The 19,254-nt window shown below is 34.0% G+C and overlaps 3 protein-coding genes across 5 annotated transcripts; 1 reads left to right on the forward strand and 2 right to left on the reverse strand.

Annotated features, from left to right (window-relative positions):
* The first annotated feature begins 362 nt into the window (after nucleotides 1-362).
* LOC7488378 (leucine-rich repeat receptor protein kinase HPCA1-like) lies at nucleotides 363-1,682 on the forward strand. Its single transcript, XM_052455081.1, has 5 exons — nucleotides 363-703; nucleotides 793-867; nucleotides 950-1,021; nucleotides 1,117-1,251; nucleotides 1,351-1,682. Exons 1-5 carry the CDS (start codon nucleotides 684-686, stop codon nucleotides 1,406-1,408), a joined length of 360 nt encoding a protein of 119 aa, XP_052311041.1. The 5' UTR covers nucleotides 363-683; the 3' UTR covers nucleotides 1,409-1,682.
* Nucleotides 1,683-2,779: 1,097 nt separating this feature from the next.
* Nucleotides 2,780-3,933, reverse strand: LOC7482861 (E3 ubiquitin-protein ligase RHA2A). Its single transcript, XM_002312383.4, has one exon. It carries the CDS (start codon nucleotides 3,681-3,683, stop codon nucleotides 3,177-3,179), a length of 507 nt encoding a protein of 168 aa, XP_002312419.1. The 5' UTR covers nucleotides 3,684-3,933; the 3' UTR covers nucleotides 2,780-3,176.
* A 7,807-nt stretch (nucleotides 3,934-11,740) lies between these two features.
* On the reverse strand, nucleotides 11,741-16,766 carry LOC7488379 (2-oxoglutarate and iron-dependent oxygenase domain-containing protein CP2). Of its 3 annotated transcripts, XR_008059765.1 has the most exons (10): nucleotides 16,238-16,765; nucleotides 15,306-15,353; nucleotides 14,435-14,611; nucleotides 14,186-14,336; nucleotides 13,993-14,079; nucleotides 13,408-13,532; nucleotides 12,718-12,836; nucleotides 12,494-12,537; nucleotides 12,087-12,198; nucleotides 11,983-12,002 (listed from the first exon to the last, which is right to left on the reverse strand). XR_008059765.1 is itself a non-coding variant. In XM_002312384.4 (9 exons), the coding sequence occupies exons 1-9, from the start codon at nucleotides 16,499-16,501 to the stop codon at nucleotides 11,967-11,969; spliced, it is 1,119 nt and encodes a 372-aa protein (XP_002312420.1). In that variant the 5' UTR covers nucleotides 16,502-16,763; the 3' UTR covers nucleotides 11,741-11,966. The 3 variants fall into 3 exon arrangements, 2 of the variants coding, with proteins under 2 accessions (XP_002312420.1, XP_052310765.1); XM_002312384.4 differs by lacking the exon at nucleotides 12,494-12,537 and having other exon boundaries at nucleotides 11,741-12,002; nucleotides 16,238-16,763; XM_052454805.1 differs by lacking the exons at nucleotides 12,494-12,537; nucleotides 13,993-14,079 and having other exon boundaries at nucleotides 11,741-12,002; nucleotides 16,238-16,766.
* Between the last annotated feature and the right edge of the window lie 2,488 nt (nucleotides 16,767-19,254).

Below are 19,254 nucleotides of genomic sequence, written 5' to 3' on the forward strand. Positions count from 1 at the left end.
GGACCAGCTACTAAATGCTAAGCACTTGTGAGCAAATTTTTCCTAAACACCTTCAATGTGGAAGATGAGGCAGCATTGTATTTAAATGTTTCTATAAGTGCAGTTAATTAATGCCTGATGCATAAATAATAGCTAATTTTCTGAATTTGCAGCCATTTCAATAGAAACCAGCTTTCAGGCTTCATTCCACCTGAACTTTTCAGCTCTGATATGATGCTGATACACGTGTAAGTTGGTAACGACATGATGGTTTTGTTCCTCAAGTATGTTATTTCACCCCAATTCTGCCCTTCTAATTGATTTGTGATTCTTTGATGACAGATTGTTCGATGGGAATCGACTTGAAGGAGAAATTCCTTCCACATTAGGTCTAGTTCAGACTCGAGGTTCTGTAAGTGAAAACTGCCCCGGTTTTGTCTTCCTCGTTGCGAGCTCAATTAGGACTGATATAATTCATTTTGTTTGCCGCAGTCGACTCAATAGAAATGCTTTATCTGGGGAGGTTCTAAAAAATCTGAACAACCTCACGAATCTCAATGAATTGTGGGTACTTTTAATCTACTCGCACAATTTATAAAGGCAAGTGGTTTCGGTCTGTTAAACATGATGATACTTTTTCCGTCCTAACTCCCAGGAATTTAGCAAACAATAAACTTACGGGCCCTTTACCAGATTTAACTAAAATGGACTCCCTCAGATACGTGTAAGTCAATTTAATTGGAAGATCCCTTCTGTTCTTTTAACTTGTTCTTTTCATGTTACCGAATTCTGATCCATAATTTATTTTTGCAGGGATCTCAGTAACAATTCCTTCGACTCTTCAGAATCTTCTGATTGGTTCTCAACCTTACCATCTCTCACCACCTTGTAAGTCTCCATCACATCAGAAATGTATTGACAAGAAACCTATAGATTGTTTTCTCATTTGGAAATTCCCATTATGGTGCAGAGTTATAGAAAATGGACCTCTTCAAGGGACTTTAACGTCAAAAGTCTTCAGCTTTCCCTATATACAGCAAGTGTAAGTTTTGTTTCGGATTCCAAATGTCGATTGAGCTAGTAAAAAAATTGTTAGAAAGTGCAAAATTAATCATTCATATATTTAAAATTTGGAAGGCTATTGAGGAACAATGCATTCAATGGCACCTTTGACCTGGATGACAGCTTTAGTCCACAACTTCAACTCGTTGATCTGCAGAACAACCAGATTTCCGCCGTAACACTGTCAGCTGACTACAAAAACAAACTAATGTAAGCGAGTTTCTAGAACTTACATTTATTCTTATGAAAAATGAATCAATTCTTTCAACCACTCACCATTAATCTCAATTTTCATTATCATGTTCTCAGACTTGTGGGAAACCCTGTGTGCACTGGTCTCCCAAATGTTAGTTTCTGTCAACCGTAGCAGATGATTTCAATATCTCCACATGAGGAAGGATAGCAAGCATCTTGATTCGTTTTTTATGCTAAATTCGGTTATTCATAGCTGTACAAGCTTTCAGTTGACTCTTCGTTGTTTTGAATTCTTTAAGTCCTTTGTTTCCAATTCCCAATTTCCTGCAGGTAAATTTTTTCATATGAACCCTTCATTTTTATTCTCATTTACATTTGGATTTTATAATTATCAAAGATTATCGAGTTGGGCCTGAGCCATACCTTTAATTTGAAACTGCAACTAATTCCTGGTTTTTTTCAAAGAATCAAACTAAAATGTAAACAAAGACGGCGAAAGGCTCAAACTCGAAATACAAGTCTTTGGAACTTCCGCCATTTGGTGATGCTGTTAGAATTCGTCGAATTGCAACCCACAACCAATTTGGTGAACCGAAATTTTGATTTTTGGGATTATGGGCTTTCGCTTTAAGAGGTTAAGAACAAGTAATAGTAATACTATATTCTTTTTCAAAGCAATAGAGAATTTATGCTTGCGAGGGTTTCTGGGGAGGCGACAGCAAATTCTACATTCAACCAGCGTGGTATTACCAAATATTTTCTATTTCTTCACTTTTCTGTCTGAGCTTTTTATAAAAGAAAAGTCTCCCACCATAACAGCAACGTGTGTTTATTACTGCTGTCTCCTTTTTCCAGTTTAGTTGAAACAAGGAAAAATAAAATTGACGACAAATTCCTATCCTTCGTCTCACCCCATCTCTTTCATGTTCAACACGGTGGTAGCATACGATGATCATTCCTGTCAGAAGCAAAAAGCACATGATAACGGGTTCTAGCTTGCCGTAAAAACAGGGCCGGCCAGATTATAAAGATAACTTTAGCAATGATCCAGCATCTCTAATTAATAAAAAAAAAATAAGATTATATAAAGTATATTTATCAATTATATTTTATAAAATAGAAATTATACTTATTTAATAAAAAAATTCAGATATAAAAGGAATATCACTCAACATTTAAAAAATAATAAAAATATATTTTAAAAAACATCATTTATAATTTTGAGAAAAACTATTATACATCTCAAGCCAGGCAGGCAGAGCCTGAAAATCTTGACCTTAACCTAGATAGATAGATAGATAGATAGGTTCTAAATTGTCCTTTTGCTGCTGTTGTCGATTTATCTGGTATTATAGATAAACCAATTTCCCAATCATCATTGTCCAATCAGTGCCCGAACCATTGTAACTACATGACTTCTATCTTAAGCAACAATTAAGACCCTAGTTCAGTTAAATTTTAGCTGAAAAGTTCGGTTAGAGTTTCCAAATTCAGATCTCCATCTTAATTTTTTGCATTAAAAAAACATAATAATCCAGTCCCGTTGAAAACAAAAAATAATAATAATGATATATAAAATACATGAAAAATTAAATGAAATCATTAAACAGCAGCCCCAACCAACATGGTGATTTTGTAAGAGAAGGGTTTGTTGGAGAGTGCCCTCCGATGACAAATACTAAAACTTGAAAAATGCACAGCAGTAAAAAAAAAACAGAAAAGAACCTAAGGCCTCGAGGGCTCAAGGGCTCTCAAAAAATTTACAGTGGCTCAGAAATTCTAAGAAAAAAGAAAAGTAAAAAAAAAGAGAGTTCATAGCTAGTCAAAACTGCCACGAACCCTCTCAAAATCAATCTAATTAAAAAAAAATAAACATCCCTGAAATCATTCACCAATCATCATCATCGAATAATCATCCTCGTCGTCATCACGAACACGCATCATCTCAGGGAGAACCACTCCACTAAGTTCTCCCCCACGCGCCTTCGCGTTTCTTCAACGCGCTCATCGGAAACAAGCGGCCACCGACAAAGAGGGCAGTTAAAATTGAGATGATCAAGCCATCCATCAAAACATTCCTTGTGAAACACGTGGCGGCAATCGAGCTTCCTCACCTGGTCCCCATCCCTTAGCGTGCACAAGCACACCACACAATCCGATCCTCCCTTGTCATTTCCATCATCACGACCGCAACAATACTTGTAAGCAAATACCCGGTTGAGTTTACGCTGCTCGGCAAGCACGATCAGGCCGGCAAGACCAGAGCCCATTGAGCCCATCAGCCTATCATCCATAACGTGGGCTTGGTCCAATCGGTGAACGCCCACGGAGTGGAAAACGCTGAAAAAGAAAGAGCGAAGGCAGGCAACACAGTTGGCTATGAATGCTATAAGGAGTAACGGGATCGATTCAGAAGACACATCGTTCAGCTGGTTTTGTAACCCCATCTTATCCTCTTCCTCTGTGTGTGTGTTTTGGTTGAGTTCACAGTGTTTTAGGTTGTGTGATTAAGAGAGACAGAGGATGATGGTTTTGATTTATAGAGAGGTGTTTGATAAATAGCCAAAGATAGGGGGGGAGGGAGAGAGAATTCGGTTTTAGAGGGCAGGCGATGCTATGGATGTCGAAGTTTGCGGGACTAGAGAGTGGGAAGGAGATTTTGGGTCTTCTCAAAGGCCATGTGTGGTGGGTCCTCTCCTCTCCTCTCCTCTGTGGAAAATACTTCTTACTACAAGCAAATACATTTTCAAAGTTTTTTTTTTTTATTATTGTTGTTAATTTATAGAGCTCAACAGACGAGAGACTAGTCAATACGCCTGCAAGTGAAGATTAATACGTTTTTCACGATCGAAAAAGAGTGATTATTTTTTAAAAAAAATATTTCTCCGATGAGAAATTCGGTCCCCGTCCATCGATGCCAGTTAGATGACATTGATTTCTCGATTTATATGCTTCATCGTTATAGCATGTCGTGCTAGTTTTCTATCGGATCCCCCTGGAAAGGACTCTAATTAAGATGGCAATGATCGAGGGAATTCTATCGTAAGATTAACAAAAAGGGTTTTTTTACTGAACACAATTTCTTATCTCACAACCTTCAACACCTTTTGCTTGTATTGTAGGTATTGTTCTATTGTAAGAAAAAAGAATTACATGTGACTACGAAAAAGATTATTAAATTGCGTGAGAGAAACAAGGATTAATCTATATTTAAATAGTTTATTTACCGAAAAATAATTAACTACAATTAAATTTGATAGGAAATGCTTGCACTTGAAATAAATTATTATCCTGTATTTGACGCGGAAAGAGTTTGGCACATGGAAACAAGAGGGGCAGATCATGCAATGAAAACTTATCATCACAGAAATTGTAACGTAACAAAAATCGATCAATTCCTGTTTCAATTATTGCTCTAATTAATGTGAATGTTAAGCTGTCGCGTCCAGAAAAACTCACAACTTCTACTGTTTTACAGAAAAGTTATATTCATACATTCTCAAAAATGAATTGTTAATTTTGAGTAAATTGAGAAGGAATTTTCCTTATTAACAATTAAAGATGTCGTAATCTAAATCGATGATGTTTCTGGACACCTTCCTTTTTAAAAAAAAAGAGTTATCAATTAATGTTATAATAAAAGACAAAATGTACAATTTTGTTTAATTCTTGGCGTGGAAATATATTTCGAGGGTGGTCCCTCCTAATTTGTAATACGCACACTAACCACCTAGCAAATTAAGTTCGTGAGGGTAACCCATATTAATTAAAAAAATATATACACGTGAGAGAGGCAAGAGACCTCTTAATATAAGTTTATAACTTTCTTTTCACATAGCAATGCACTATTTGAGAAAAAAAACTGTTTTTTTATAAATATTTATACCGGGTTTAGTAGAGGTTACTTTTTAATGTATTTTTTATTAGAAAATATATTAAAATAATATATTTTAAAAATTTTATTTTTAATATTAGTATATTAAAATTATAATAAAATATTTAAAAATTTTAAAACTAAAAAAAACTCAAATATTTTCAAGAGTAGAACCAAATTATCCTACAATAAACAGCAGATGAAACCAGACTATCGAAGGACCACAGCCACGTGCTGAGGGGAAAAAAACCGGTGGTCATTAGCCTTTTTGTCTCCTTGAGTTTGTCACAGAGGGACCACAACAACCATGGAGCTTTTGCGTCTGTACATGCTTCATTAGGACAAGTTCTCAGGGCATACTGTCGTCAGGACATGCATGGGCTAGGTTAAATCCTGCAAGGAAAAACAAAGAAAAAAAGAAAGGAGGAGGTGAATTAGGCGCGGCAAAAAAAAGATTACTGGATGTAGCTAGAATTGCAAGGTCCTTCGGAATGGTAAAAAAAAAAGAAATGCAAAGTCTGTGAAAGACTTCGAAAGAGAACATCTTGTACGGATTCTCCACTCCGTTCTTATATCTTTACCACCAATATATGCTTGTGTTTGATCCAACTTTATACACAGCCGATACAAACAGCCTGTCAGGATCGGAAAGCAGCCCCCACGCACCATCGAAGATCACAGAATTCGAAAGCCAAATTTCCGTTATCTTTAAAAATCTAGATTTAAATGATTTGATATATCCGCTCGCACAAACTTGGATCTCCGTTAAACAACTCGGTTCATTTAAGTATAAAACTACCCTCGAACTGTGTATACATGCATGCATGCATGCATACATACATACTGAGGTGATGAGGGATACAAAATGATATGTGAACAGCTATATTTTAAATTCTTTATGCATGTAAAATAATAACAATTGTAAAAATAAGGAAATCAACTCTATTTCTTAATTAAGCTAGCTAATCATTTGTAGTTTTGAATTTTTTGAAAAATAAAAAAACAAGTGATCCGAGACCTCCCGGGTGATCATTACATCATTCTAATTAGTGATCTAGAAAAATAATGAAAAAGCCTGGTCAAATTATAGGTTGGAACGTGGAAAGCATCTAGTTAATTCAAACAACTAGAAGCACCGCGCATGACATGCAACTCTTGACTGCTGATCTTTAATTAAATATTCTTAATTATTTCTTCTACTTTAGTTAGTTCGTCATTATTGCTCTATATATAAATAACATAATTAATTCTTCAACTTTTATGTGATAATAATAATAATAATAAAATATCAAGTTGGGGCAAAAAAAAATATATATATATATACACACACATGAAGGTAATTGGTGTTGGTTGATTTGAGAGAAAGGGGTCCCCTAATCGCTTGGTAAGTGAGAGTTCTGTCACCATAGAGACCAACATGCATGTGATTAATAAAGTAATAGGTTAAGAGTTGGGGTGGGCGGTGGTGGGGCGGGGGGGTTAAGACTTAAGACATATTCAGACGGGGACCGACCCTGTTGAGGGAGATTTTCCACGATCTCCGGTGACTTGCATCCAGATTAGAGAAATACTAAACAATGACGGAGAATTAAACCATGTTGATTAAAAAAAAGACATTACTAGAGACAAGAGCCTTAAAGGGGGTCATGATGCAATCTCCACTGTCCATAAAGATCCGCGTATCCTCCTTTCACACCTTTTTTTTTTTTTCCTCGAGAATTCTGTTCACACTTTCAATTGGGGCTATGGTCGTACAATATTCATCGAGGAAGCAGACAAGCAAATTACAAAAAGCTTCACTTCCTGATCTTCCTTCCTTTTGCCATTCAGGTGTTCTTGATTTTGTACTGGTTTTTCCCCTGTTTCTTCTACTTGTGCCAGTATCATTTTTTTTATTTTTAAAATCATCTTTGTTTAGTTTTCATTTAATAGTAAATTTCAGCTGTCATTAAATCATCCAGTTATATCCCATTATATCATAACAAAATTAAATAAAAACAAGTTAGAAATATATCATAAAGATAAATACAGAATTAGAAAGTGTAGGACAGGGCTTGAAATCTTATAATGTTCATGAAAATAGATTTGGGATTCAATTTTATAATGATTTCTATCTTCGCCTCTGTCCCAAGTGTCCTCTAAAAAAAAAGGGGAAGAAAGTTCACTCACTTTTATCCCCGTGACAGGTAATTTTGAATTCTATCTCCATCTTAAGCTAAACAAGCATGATTATTTACATCCATCCTTGTCCTTTTGGTCCGATACTCCAAACCAAACACTATCTGATGCATATGGTTTAATTTATCTAGACTGACTTTGTCATCATCAACGTTAATCACGTCTTAAATCGCCGCCGCCGCCGCCGTCGTCATCGTCGTCATATCATCGTTGTTGCTGTTTGGGGGAGGCAAAGGTTGCATAGTTTTTAACCCAGGCCGGGGGACCATTATGTAGAACTTATTTAAAATTATTTACAGAATCAGGAGGGATCTTGGTTGCCTTCACGTGATACATATTGAACTAGAGACAGTGCCATTCTCATTGAACAAGAAAACCAATGACATTAGCCAACATAAAGAATCCGAGATGGCACGCACAACTTCCCTAGAACCAGTCTTCAAACCCAAAAGACCCATCAGATTATTAACTTTAAATCCATCAGATCTTCTTTTGCTATTTTATTCAATTTAATGGTTAAACTGACGTCCCTTTTTGTTGATGTTAGGATGAGAGTATGGTTGTGGTTATTTTTTAAAGTGTTTTTCATTCTTAAATGTATCAAAATAATTTTTTTTATTTTTTTAAAATTATTTTTAAGATTAGTACATTAAAACGATCCAAAACATAAAACAAATATTAATTTTTAATAAAAAAATATTTTTTTAAATTTTTTAAAAACACGGGTTAACCCGCATTTCCAAACACTCTCTAGAGTTGAACTTGTCTTAGTAGTGGAAGAGGTATGTGCTCCCTGTGATATATAAATATTATATAAAAAAAAGCTAAATTGCAAGGGTTTTCACTATAGCTCTAAATATATATTACTATAGATTGTGATAATAAAATTTATTTGGGTATGGTATGTAATTAAAAGAATTATGAGAGCGTTTTAGTATTGTCATATTGTTTTTTCTATTGTTTATTTAAAAAGTTATTGGCGCATGTACCACACGCCCCAGCGAGTGAGCGACGCCCGTATAATTAAGGAGGCGCGAGATGCTTCTCGGTGGTCAAATCTGATCATTTGCCATCTAGATAGATGCGCAGACATACCCTCTTCCACATGGCGTTGCACGTGTAGACATATTATGGCTGGATTGCCACCGGTTATTGATTATTTGTGTTTTTTCTTTTTTTTGTCTCTCATGACAATTAAAGTGCATATTTATCCTCTGTTTATTTATTGTTTGTTTCAATTTGGTATAGTTGTCAAACCCAAATGACAACTCTTGGATCTGGCATGGCCGTTAGACTCAGGAGCCTATAAAAAATTAAAAAAGTTAATTAAATTTATGTTTATGATACTTTAATGATAGTGTAAATTTGTTTTTATAAAAAATAGAAAATATTTATAAAAAAATTATTTATGATAGTTTAAATATTTTTTTTATAAAAAATTAATTATGATTTCTGTTTATGATACTTTAACGGTAGTTTAAATGTTTTTTTTAATAAAAAATTATATATATATATATATATAAAAATTAATTAGGATTTCTGTTTAGAATACTTCAATATAATTTAAATGTTTTTTTATAAAAAAATATAAAAAAATAATTAGCATTTTTGTTTAGAATACTTTTACGGTAGTTAAATATTTTTTTATAAACAATAAAAACAATTTATTAAAAAAATTAATTATAATTTTTGTTTAAAATACTTCAAGGATAATTTAAATATGTATTTTATATAAAAAAATTAATTAGGCATAACATTCAGGCTCAAGTATCACTTAGGACTGGCATGACATCAAGATCCAAGACACTTAAGTATGTCGTGACCGCTAGACTCAAGTTTTTTTGGCCTATTATGACCGCCAAATCCAAGTTTATTGGGTCTAGTATTACAGCGAAATCCCTATCATTTAGTCTAATATGACTATTAGATCCAAAAAAAAAAAAAAACATTCTCTTATATTGTTTTATATTTTTAAAAAAATTATTAACATACTGCGGAGCATAGTACAGTATACTAAAATATCTTCACCAAAATAAATATCAAGGCCTTATCGGAAGCGTATTCGTGCTTAATGTTTGGACCAAAAAAGGTTGGGATTTCTGGGAAAGGTAGAGTGTAATGCAAATGCACTGCACGCTGTGTGAAAGCTACCGAAACCATGTTAGGAGTTTGATAGCCATGTACTAATCCGTTATGAGTCCAAAATCCCATTACAACGTCCATCCAAACATGTTTGGTTAACGTTTTCGAAATCGTATTTTTTTTAATTTAAAATTATTTTTGTGTTTTTTTTTTATCATATTAGAATATTTATTTATTGAGGAAAAGAAGGCTATGACCCCGCAAAACACGCTACGAACATCAAGTCTTTCTTAGGTGCAAGTGCAACAACTTCTGTCCTAAGTGCTTAATAATTATTTCTTTTCCTCAACAGAGGTGAAGGGTCTTTGACACCACTTAAGTTATGGCAAGAAAGAGTAAAACGTTAAACAGAGGCTCAAAAAGGATAGCTCGGTCCCGATGTGGAAAGACAAAGAATGTTGACAAAACAAGCGGTCCATTCTCTCACTCCAACAAAATTAATTAACTGTTTATGGCATTTGCCAACATATTGCGTTTGAAGAAATCAATGATAGATCATGAACTTGTCCATTAGCTCATGGAAGAGTCCAGATTGAATTTGGTTGATCATAATGACGATAGTGCCACTGATAACGACATGAAAGAACTAAACCTTGATTCCGTCACAGAAGTGATTAGACTATAACCTAAATTAAAAGGATAGAGCAACGAGCTGGAAGCTTTGTATACATGAAATCATCTGGGATATACTGCGAGAAGTTTTGGGAGTCCAGAAGATTCTTAAACAATTCGGCATTGGAGACAGATTGGTAGGCCTACCAGCATAGAAATTGCGGGGAGAGAGAGGGGTAGGTGTCCTTGGGGGCCACAAGAGAAAAACAGCTATAAATCAAGCAAGAGAATCGAAAAAAATTACATATAGATACAAAATTGGCTGCATTTTTTTCTAAAGTATCTTTCGTTTATGAGCATTTATTAATCATGCTATTGCGTTAATTAACAAAATTAGAAGAAAAATAAATTGCTTATAATATTTTTTAGGGAAAAAGGGGAGGAGGGTGGGGCTGAGGGGAGGGTAGGGGAGAGAAAAAGAAGGAAGAGGAGACAAAGGTGAGAGACGAGGATGTAGAAGCAAGCAATGGTTGTTGCATCGGTGGAGAAAAGGGAAAAGGAAAGGAGATAGGTGGAGGGAGAAATGAAAGGGAAGGAGAAAGGAGAAAAAGGGAAACTTTTTGGCGATTCAATGTTTTACACGAAATTGAAAATTTTGAATGAATAAAAGGAAGGTATTTTAAGGTAAACTAGAGTTAGCAACAGTTCAGTAACGGTAACCTTAACGCAAGTTATTAACGAATTTAAAAAAAGAAAAGAAAAGGACTATTTATATAGCTTCTTGAAACCATAATTTACTCATAAAAAAAAATATTACACCAGTCTATGCAGCGAAAATAGTAAAAATACGATAAGGCATCTACGTACACATCACATGCACGGATTAATTTTCTTTTTACACAGAAGCCTGAAAATTCATCATATTTCAAAAGGGTTCAGTCAGTCAGAACAGTACAAGGTTTCTCGTAAAAGAAATGGATGAATCGGTGCAAGCTCGCTCACCCAAAATTAAACTCGGTTTATCCGGAAGAAGTCCTGGAATATTTTTCTCTGTACACCAATGGACACCTTATTAGTAACAGAAAAAGGCCAACTACAACTGGTGGCCATCCAAGTGTCTTCATCAGTATTTTTCCATGGCCAAGACACCAAACCTGCCGTTCCCTTCATGGACCACTACTACAAGATCAAAGTTCGAATTATTCTTCCCTAATGGCCATGGAAAAACACTGGGATGAAAAGAAGCCGGCAACCTGCAAGAGGAAAGGTAAAAAAACAAGCCCTCCTCTTTTAAATCAAAACATAAGACACAGCAAGTCTGAGAAAAATTTTATGCACCGGGCAAATCAGACACTAAATACTGCCACGCCTTCTTGCAAGCAGGTCTAACTGTGTTTTTGCAGTCAGCAGCAAAGAAGCACAATAACGGTAGGAAAAAAGGCCTGTTGAAAGATCATCTCCAGTAAGCAAGTCCCGTGAGAGCGTCTACCTGTTTGAAGCACAGCTTGGACCATGGTACAGGATGGAGAATTTGGTGGGGCATAGCACCGTATACCAAAGTATAAATTCCAGGAGAGTTGTACAATGACAAAGGATGCTAGGTCATGGTCATTGATTATAGTTCTGCTTTAACCCCTAATTGAATTATCTTATAAAGTTCTCGCATGAAAAAGAATGCTAGGTAGAATATTGGATTTTAACTAGAACATTTTTCTTCTTGTATGATTGCATTGCACCAGAGATTAGTGCATATTTCAATTTTGAAAGCAAATAAGACAACATTGCATTAGACAGATTTCAATCCAACTTGGAAAGAGAGAATACAAGATGCACCCTTCATTAATAACCAACAAAAGCCTAGGACAATTTTAACACAAAAGGACTGAAACAGCAAGAAAGAAGAAAGAAAGAATTGCCACTTGGCAAGGGTGAGAATTCTGCTATCTTACAGCTTCACAAGCAAAACTTGAGAGAAATTAATGACTCAGGATGCAGATATACCATCCCTCTTCAGCAATTCCTACAAAAGCAGATATCAAAAGATTAGTGCATAGCAACCGATGCAATTTCTTCAACCTATTCATCTTTACATCACAACATATACCAGTTTGGTAGCAGCAACTGACAGATGTTGTCTTTCTTTTTTCTCACGTCGACAATCTCCACACCAGCTGGAAAAATCGTTTTGATGTTTCTTCAGCTCTCGAAAAACTGAACTGAAAAGTATTAAAAACAGCAAAGAAAAAAATTAAGGACAGACAATTCAGCAAACAGCTTGAACTTCCATGCTACCAAAGCACCAAACCACTAAGAGCAAAATAAGATAAAGTTTGCAGCTCTCATGCAAGAAAGCATTACAACTGTAAACAAAAATTAACTTCCTCTATATTTCTGCTCATCTAAACCATGAAGCGCATTGTCTCATCCTCTAAGCCCCAACATGCGGCATTTAGAGTGTTTGTTTTATAGTTATTTCATAAGGTAGAATTAGAAAATTAGCTAGTATTATACCTCTGATTTCAAGGTTTGCATTTCAATCCCGGTCAATGCAGTAACTGTATTGGGAAGGAATCATGAATGGATGTTAAAAGGAAGCCTGAGAATTAAATTCTCTGAGATTCCATACTAGTTCAAAACTATGTCACCACTGAGACAAAGAAGTTGTACCTAAAGTGGAGCCCTTTTATGCAAAAGAGGGGATGCTAAGTGCAGAACAAAGGAGAGGAAAAAGATACCTTCTGCACCATATAACCAAGTTGACCCGGTGCCCAGAAATAGTCGCTCTTGCACCATGCCGATGGCGACCACGATGAAGAACTGCCCGTCCCGGAATGTGGGCATAATCAAAAACCTCCTATTCAGAATAAGGTGAATAAAAAACCCCAAATCACACAAAGCTCTAGTTACCTAAAATTTTTCAACAATCTAAAATTTCCTGTCATAAGGGAACAAAAATACCCATTAGAAAAGAAGAAGGCTCTAATTAGTTAAAAATTCCTTTTTACCCTTCTCTGGGCTCTAGATTAATAAATAAAGTCTCATCCTACTGAGCATCTTGAACAATTCCAGAAAACAAGGAGCACACAACCATTAGCTTAAATAATTGACAGATACTGTTCACATGTAACTTAGAGCTAGATTATAAATAATTGTTGAAATCATAGTTGCTTATTGGATTTGAAGTTTGACCCTATTTCTTTTAAAGAAAAAGGGCACTGTTGACCAGGTAAGCATGCCCTTTTAATTTTCCAAGTTCATATTATTTCCAATTGAGCAATAATAAGTGATAATTTTAAGAAAACTTTGTAAGGAAACTGAAAACTTGAATGAAATATCACTACATGTCAGGCCAGCATAATATAGACAAAAGAAAAGGCACTGCCTCGAGTTAATCTGCAGCACTCTGATCCTGAAAATTAAGATACCTCTGATTGGGTTTCTGTATTCACATGTTTATCGCATCGAACACCACGAAAGAACAAATCTCCACCATAAAATTGCTCACCCAAGCAAACATTCAAGGTAACTTCAGAATCATCAACATGGAAACCTGCAAAGAAGGGTTTAAGGTAATCAAATAAAAGCAAAGGGGAAAAAAGGGGAGGAGGAGGGGGCAAATTACTCTTTTGATACTAGTGATTGAAAGCTTCTCAAAAGAAAAATAGTGATAGAGAGGAAAAGGCAAAACATTAACTAGCAGCTGAGAAACTGAAACCATTTTCAGGAAATAAATGACATCAACAATGATTCAAACAACCAAGTGTCAGCATTGATGTGAGATGTAGGTCCTATCCAACTAACAAGTTCTGAGGATGTGGAAAAAAATTCATGCAGTGCTTTTGGAACAGAAGAATCAAAACAGTGATGAGAAAAGGTCCAGGTCTTTGTAACTTCTTTTAGTTCCATTCACTACTGAATGATAAGAGATAGACGTAACAGGCCGGACAAATTATTATTATTCATAGAGACAGATGGCATTATCAAAAGGAAGTTTTAAAGTAAGCACCTACCAAGCTCGATATCCCTATTCACTCCGTATTCAACAACAAAACCATGGTGAGAATCCAGAGTTAATCCACCCACCTCAGGAAAGAAAACTACATAGAAATAAGAGCACCAAAATAAGCTTTTGCTATATTTATAAATGCTAGTTGTGAGTTCTAATTTATAAGCACAGAGCCTTATTGAATAGAGATACATCACCTCTAGACATGGGACATATATAGCCATCCATCAACTTGTTAAGCATGGTTTCCAGTCCAAAGTCATCAAGAACAACACCATATTTGTTCATAGTGTTCGGACAAATTATATGGAACCTTTGATCATGCACCCATCTTTCCATGCTTTCTACCTAAGCAATCAAAACGTTGCAAGAAAATGCAGACTAAGATACAAGAAAAAAACATGCTATTTACACACAAAAAAATGACAAGAAGAATAAGATAAAACCTCAGCCATCAACATTTCACAGAACTTTGGCTGAAACATTTCAAATGTATAAACTCCTGGTGTAGGTTCCACCATTATGCTTCTGAAACTCTCTTCTGAGTTCTCACTGATTGCTTTGAGAAATGAAGGAACAAAGAAATTTGCAGCATTCATAGTATACAGCTCCTTATGTCTAGGCTGTGACAAGAATTTCAAATGGTTATAAACTGAAAGTAAAAAAAGGACTGAAAACTAATGTCAGAACATGAAAATCGAAACGGTTCCATGGAGATTAAGATCTCATCTAATTTTGGTAAATAATTTGCACTTGTCATTCAGTTTATAACCATCAGTCATTCAGCTGTGACAAAATGGATGTAATGTCAGCTATTATGAAAGCATTTTCCATTTTTTAAAGAGAAGGGTAAGTGTCTGCATAAACATTGACATTATAGGCAGTGGGAGAAACTTTTGCACTCAGATAGTGTTCCTGTTAATGAACACAGGTTTATACTAAAAAAGTAATGCTAGGAATGACAAAAATCAGTCTGATGTCGAAAAGACCATAGACAAAAATAAAACCTGGTAAATAAGGATACATTAAATATGAGCATAAGACTTCTGAATTGAAAGAAAAAGGAAAAAAAAACAGATGAGAGAAAATTGTATTGATAACTAAATAGAATTACAAAAGCAGAGTAAGTCATCCTCCCAAATACAAAAGGAAAAGAAATATCATAAAAAAGCAGCCCAATTCTGCTTATCAGCTAAGGGAACTCCCCTAAAAGCACCTGAAGCATAAGACCAAAGAAAAAGGAAAACTATCCTATCCCATGTGCAACAATTGTCTCAAAGTTTACTTCACAATAAAAATTTCATAAATGAAATGTACCTCATAGTTTGATAGAATCTGCTGTCTGTACTTTCGATGCTTTTGAACCTGCCAGTTTGCATAAGAAATCAGTGATAACAGTATGACCATTTAGAAAAGAAAAGGAACAGACATGATAAGACAAATAACTAGAACTAGATAGCTGCATCAAAATTTCTGGCAATGCATTGTTTCTCACTGTACTGTTAGCAGTTCAGGATGTTGTGAACCTACATGGATACAATCATGTTAAGTAATAATTAAAGATTGATGAGAGAAGATTATCATCTCAACCTTTATTTTACAAAATGTTTAAGTATTAGTATGCCCCCAAAAGATGGTTTCTCATCAAAAGAAAAATAAAAATCTCAAAGCTCAACTTCAACCACATCATGATGACTGTAAAATAGACAGACAAACAAGGTGACATCAAGAAAAATCTAGCAGCTTAGGTAGTGTTTGGCATTGTGGTAATGATTGCTTTTCAAAGTGTTTTTCGCTTGAAAATGCATCAATACAATGTTTTTTTGTTTTCTAAAAATTAAAAATTCATTTTTAACATCAGCATCAAAACTATCATTAAAAAAAACACTAAAAAAATTAATTTTAAGAGAAAAAATCAATTTTTTTGAAAAGCAAACAAACAGGGTCTTAATCCAATTCCAACTCATACTAGTAATAATCAACTCCACGCATGAAGAAACGGATTATCTCCCAAATTACACAAATAATTTTCTGAAATTCAATTTTCAACATATTGGAAATAAAGAACACGCATTTCCATAGACTATTGGAGAGAGACATGCCATTGAGAAACCGAAAAGAGCTACAAATATAGCAACATTTGTTTATGTTTCCCTAAATCACTTGTAGATAACGAATGAAATCTAAGTATACTTGTGTCGATAAATCCAATTTGTATAAATAATAAAAAAGTGAAGGAGGAGGCATACGCGAGTGTGTTCACCCTGAGGAGAGTAGCGAGTCAGAATGTCACTCAGGAAGTGGACTTTACGATCACGCGGCAAATTGAGCATGTTAGGAGGCAAGTACCGCTCTAGAGAGCTAAAGAGGAGAGGACTGTAATCCAATTGCATGTCCTCGTAGCTCTCCGGGTTGTGCTCCTTGTTCTCGAACGGTATCAGCCTTTGCGTTGACGGCAATTCGACGCCGTTCCCATTCTCTCTCGCTTTTTCAGTCGCGTCATCCGTAGACATTTTTCAAACAATACATATATGCATATGAATCCGTTGAGAGGGAGGAATTAGGGTTTGTGGATGTTGAAGGGGGTGGTTTGTGCTGCAAGTTGCGGTTTGTATTTTTTTGTTGGTTGTTGTTGTGGTCGTCGTCGTCCTTCTCTACCTCCTCCTCCTGGATGACGTGGACTATGGTTGGGGAATCAGTTCGGCCCGGGCCCAGCTTCCAGTTTGACCCGAAAACTTAAAAATGAAAGAATTTCGATTTGAGTGAGAAGTAACGAGCAAGTGTAGGTTTTGTTTGGGGTTTTGGATAGCGCTCCAGTAAAAACTGAGGTGCCCATTTGCGACATTCAGCGGCAAAAAATCACTTGGTAGTCCCTTCACTGTTACCGTTTAGTCAAATCAATACTTCTACGCATAATCTGATCATATTTGACCCTCTACCGTCAATGGTTAGTCATGTGATCCAACTTTGTGGGTTACTTGCTTGATAAATTTGACAATAATAGGTTATTTATAAATATATCAGTCTTTTAGGGTTCAACCAGACAGGTGGTTGGTGTTACTCTGCGAGCCGACCTATTTTTTTTCCAGCATAAAAATGATATCAAGATGATGTAAATATTATAGAAAACAATGAGATCATGGTTATTGACTTAAATGTGTTTAATAAGCTCTGCTAATTTAATAATATAATTAAAAAATAAGATATCGGTAACAAATAAAGCGAAAAAAATCAATAAATACTTATGCTAATATTATAAAAATATATCTTTATAATATTTCTAAAATATCTTGGTGATCTTATTTATTAATAAAATAAAATTAATTGAAAACAAGTAATTGCATGGAAAGAAAAATGAAAAAAAAAATCTTAATTCCCAACAGATAAAATAACGATGATGAAATTAAAAATAATATAATTTTAAAAAAAATCACTTGAGTCTGTTCGAGCCATCACATAGGTGAGTTATTAAAAAAAATCATAGGAACCAGACATGATAATTTTTTATCATTTAGTTTGAGCAAAAATCAAACCAAATCTATAATCCAGTGATGGGACCGGGATAACCCCGTGAAAAACATACTTGATAAAATCATGAAACTCAATTCTTTTATCAGCTTGGTATTAAAGGAAAATGCTGAAAAAATATTAAAAGGAAAATAAAAAAAAAGATTTGAGTCAACTCTATTGAACCTGCTAAATTCATGATCCAAGACATAATATTGAGATAACTCTATAGAAATGTTTTTACTATTATTATTTTTTTATTTGTACTTTCATTTTTTTTACTATTATTATTTAGTTTTAGAGGCAATTTATTATTTTAATAAATACAAAAAAAAAATTATGTCATCACAAGTAAGTTACCTCTTTGAGCTTAAGCAACGCGTGCGGCAACCAAAAGCAGGCCTCCATGATTTTTGCTATTACTCACGGTGGGGTTTGCCTCCTTGAATTTGATTGATATTTTTTTTATTTGATTTGTTTTATAAAATTAAATTTTATTTTTATTTTTTATCTTTTAATTTTTAATTTTTTTAATGTATCAAAATTGATCCCTGTTTGTTATCACTATTTATTTTATTTGATATTATTTTTAAAATTAATTATTTTTTATGATTTCATCCTCCTTTGTTTTTTATTGTTTTTTTTTGTTTTGGTAAAATTTTTAAACTATTTTTTTTAATTTCACCATTCAACCCATATTTAGAAGATTTGTCTAGTTCACTTGTTTTTTTTTCTTTTTTTAAGTTTATGTGTTTTTTTAACTCCATCATTCAGCACTTGATCTAATTTGTGATCAAACTATATTTTTTTTTATAGATTTTTTCATGAATTTTTAAAATTACCTAGGTTATCTCATATCTTTTATTTGTTTCTCTTTGCTAAATGTAGTTTTTTTAAGAAATTTATGTCTTAAATTAAATTAATTAAATTATTTAGATACAAGAATGTTATTCTCAGTTCATGATGTCTTTGTTGCTTGGATATAAATTTTTTTTGTTTTTTTTATTAATTAGATGTTTTTTTTTGTTTTAATCTACAATCTTGAATATTAGGTCAACTAGAATTACGTTCTCTACTTTGTTTTGATTTGGATTTCATAAAGTTATTATGATCTCATGCTCCAGATCGCGGGTTTCATGAGTTAATTATGGTTAGCCCAAGTCAAGGTAATATGTCAGCATCTTAATATTTTTTAAAAATTTATATCATAAATATATTACCATTTGAATATTTTAAAATTTATTTAATCTAATATGCATCATTTTTTTAATTTCCAATGTCTTTGTAATTTTTTTCAAGGTTATTGATATTTTTTAATCTTAAAATAATATGACTCGTGACTTATAGCAGGCCAATAATCTAATACTAGCTATAAGATATCATTCAATTTGACTGGGTTGACTTTTTATCTAACTTGATTGAATTAAAAAAAAATCTAGTTAAAACCTAATAAATATTACTCAATTTGAGTGAAAACCGGGTGCACCTTACCCCGTAGTGATTTAATATTTTTATTGTTTTTTAATATAATAATTATTATAAAACCTTGCAAAACAAACTAAACCATCCAACCTCCATTTATAAATTTTCTATACAAATAAAAAAAAAATCTTTGATTTTCTTTTTCAATAGAGAAAAATTAGTTTATAAGGGGCTGATGAGAAGAGTTTAGAGCATTTCGATGACTTGTTTTGTGCGAAGGGGGTTAATGCGCAGGTTGTATTGGCGGAAATAGGATCGCAACATAATTGTAAATTGA

Source organism: Populus trichocarpa, chromosome 8 (genome assembly GCF_000002775.5).
Source record: "Populus trichocarpa isolate Nisqually-1 chromosome 8, P.trichocarpa_v4.1, whole genome shotgun sequence".
Taxonomy (NCBI): Eukaryota; Viridiplantae; Streptophyta; class Magnoliopsida; order Malpighiales; family Salicaceae; genus Populus; species Populus trichocarpa.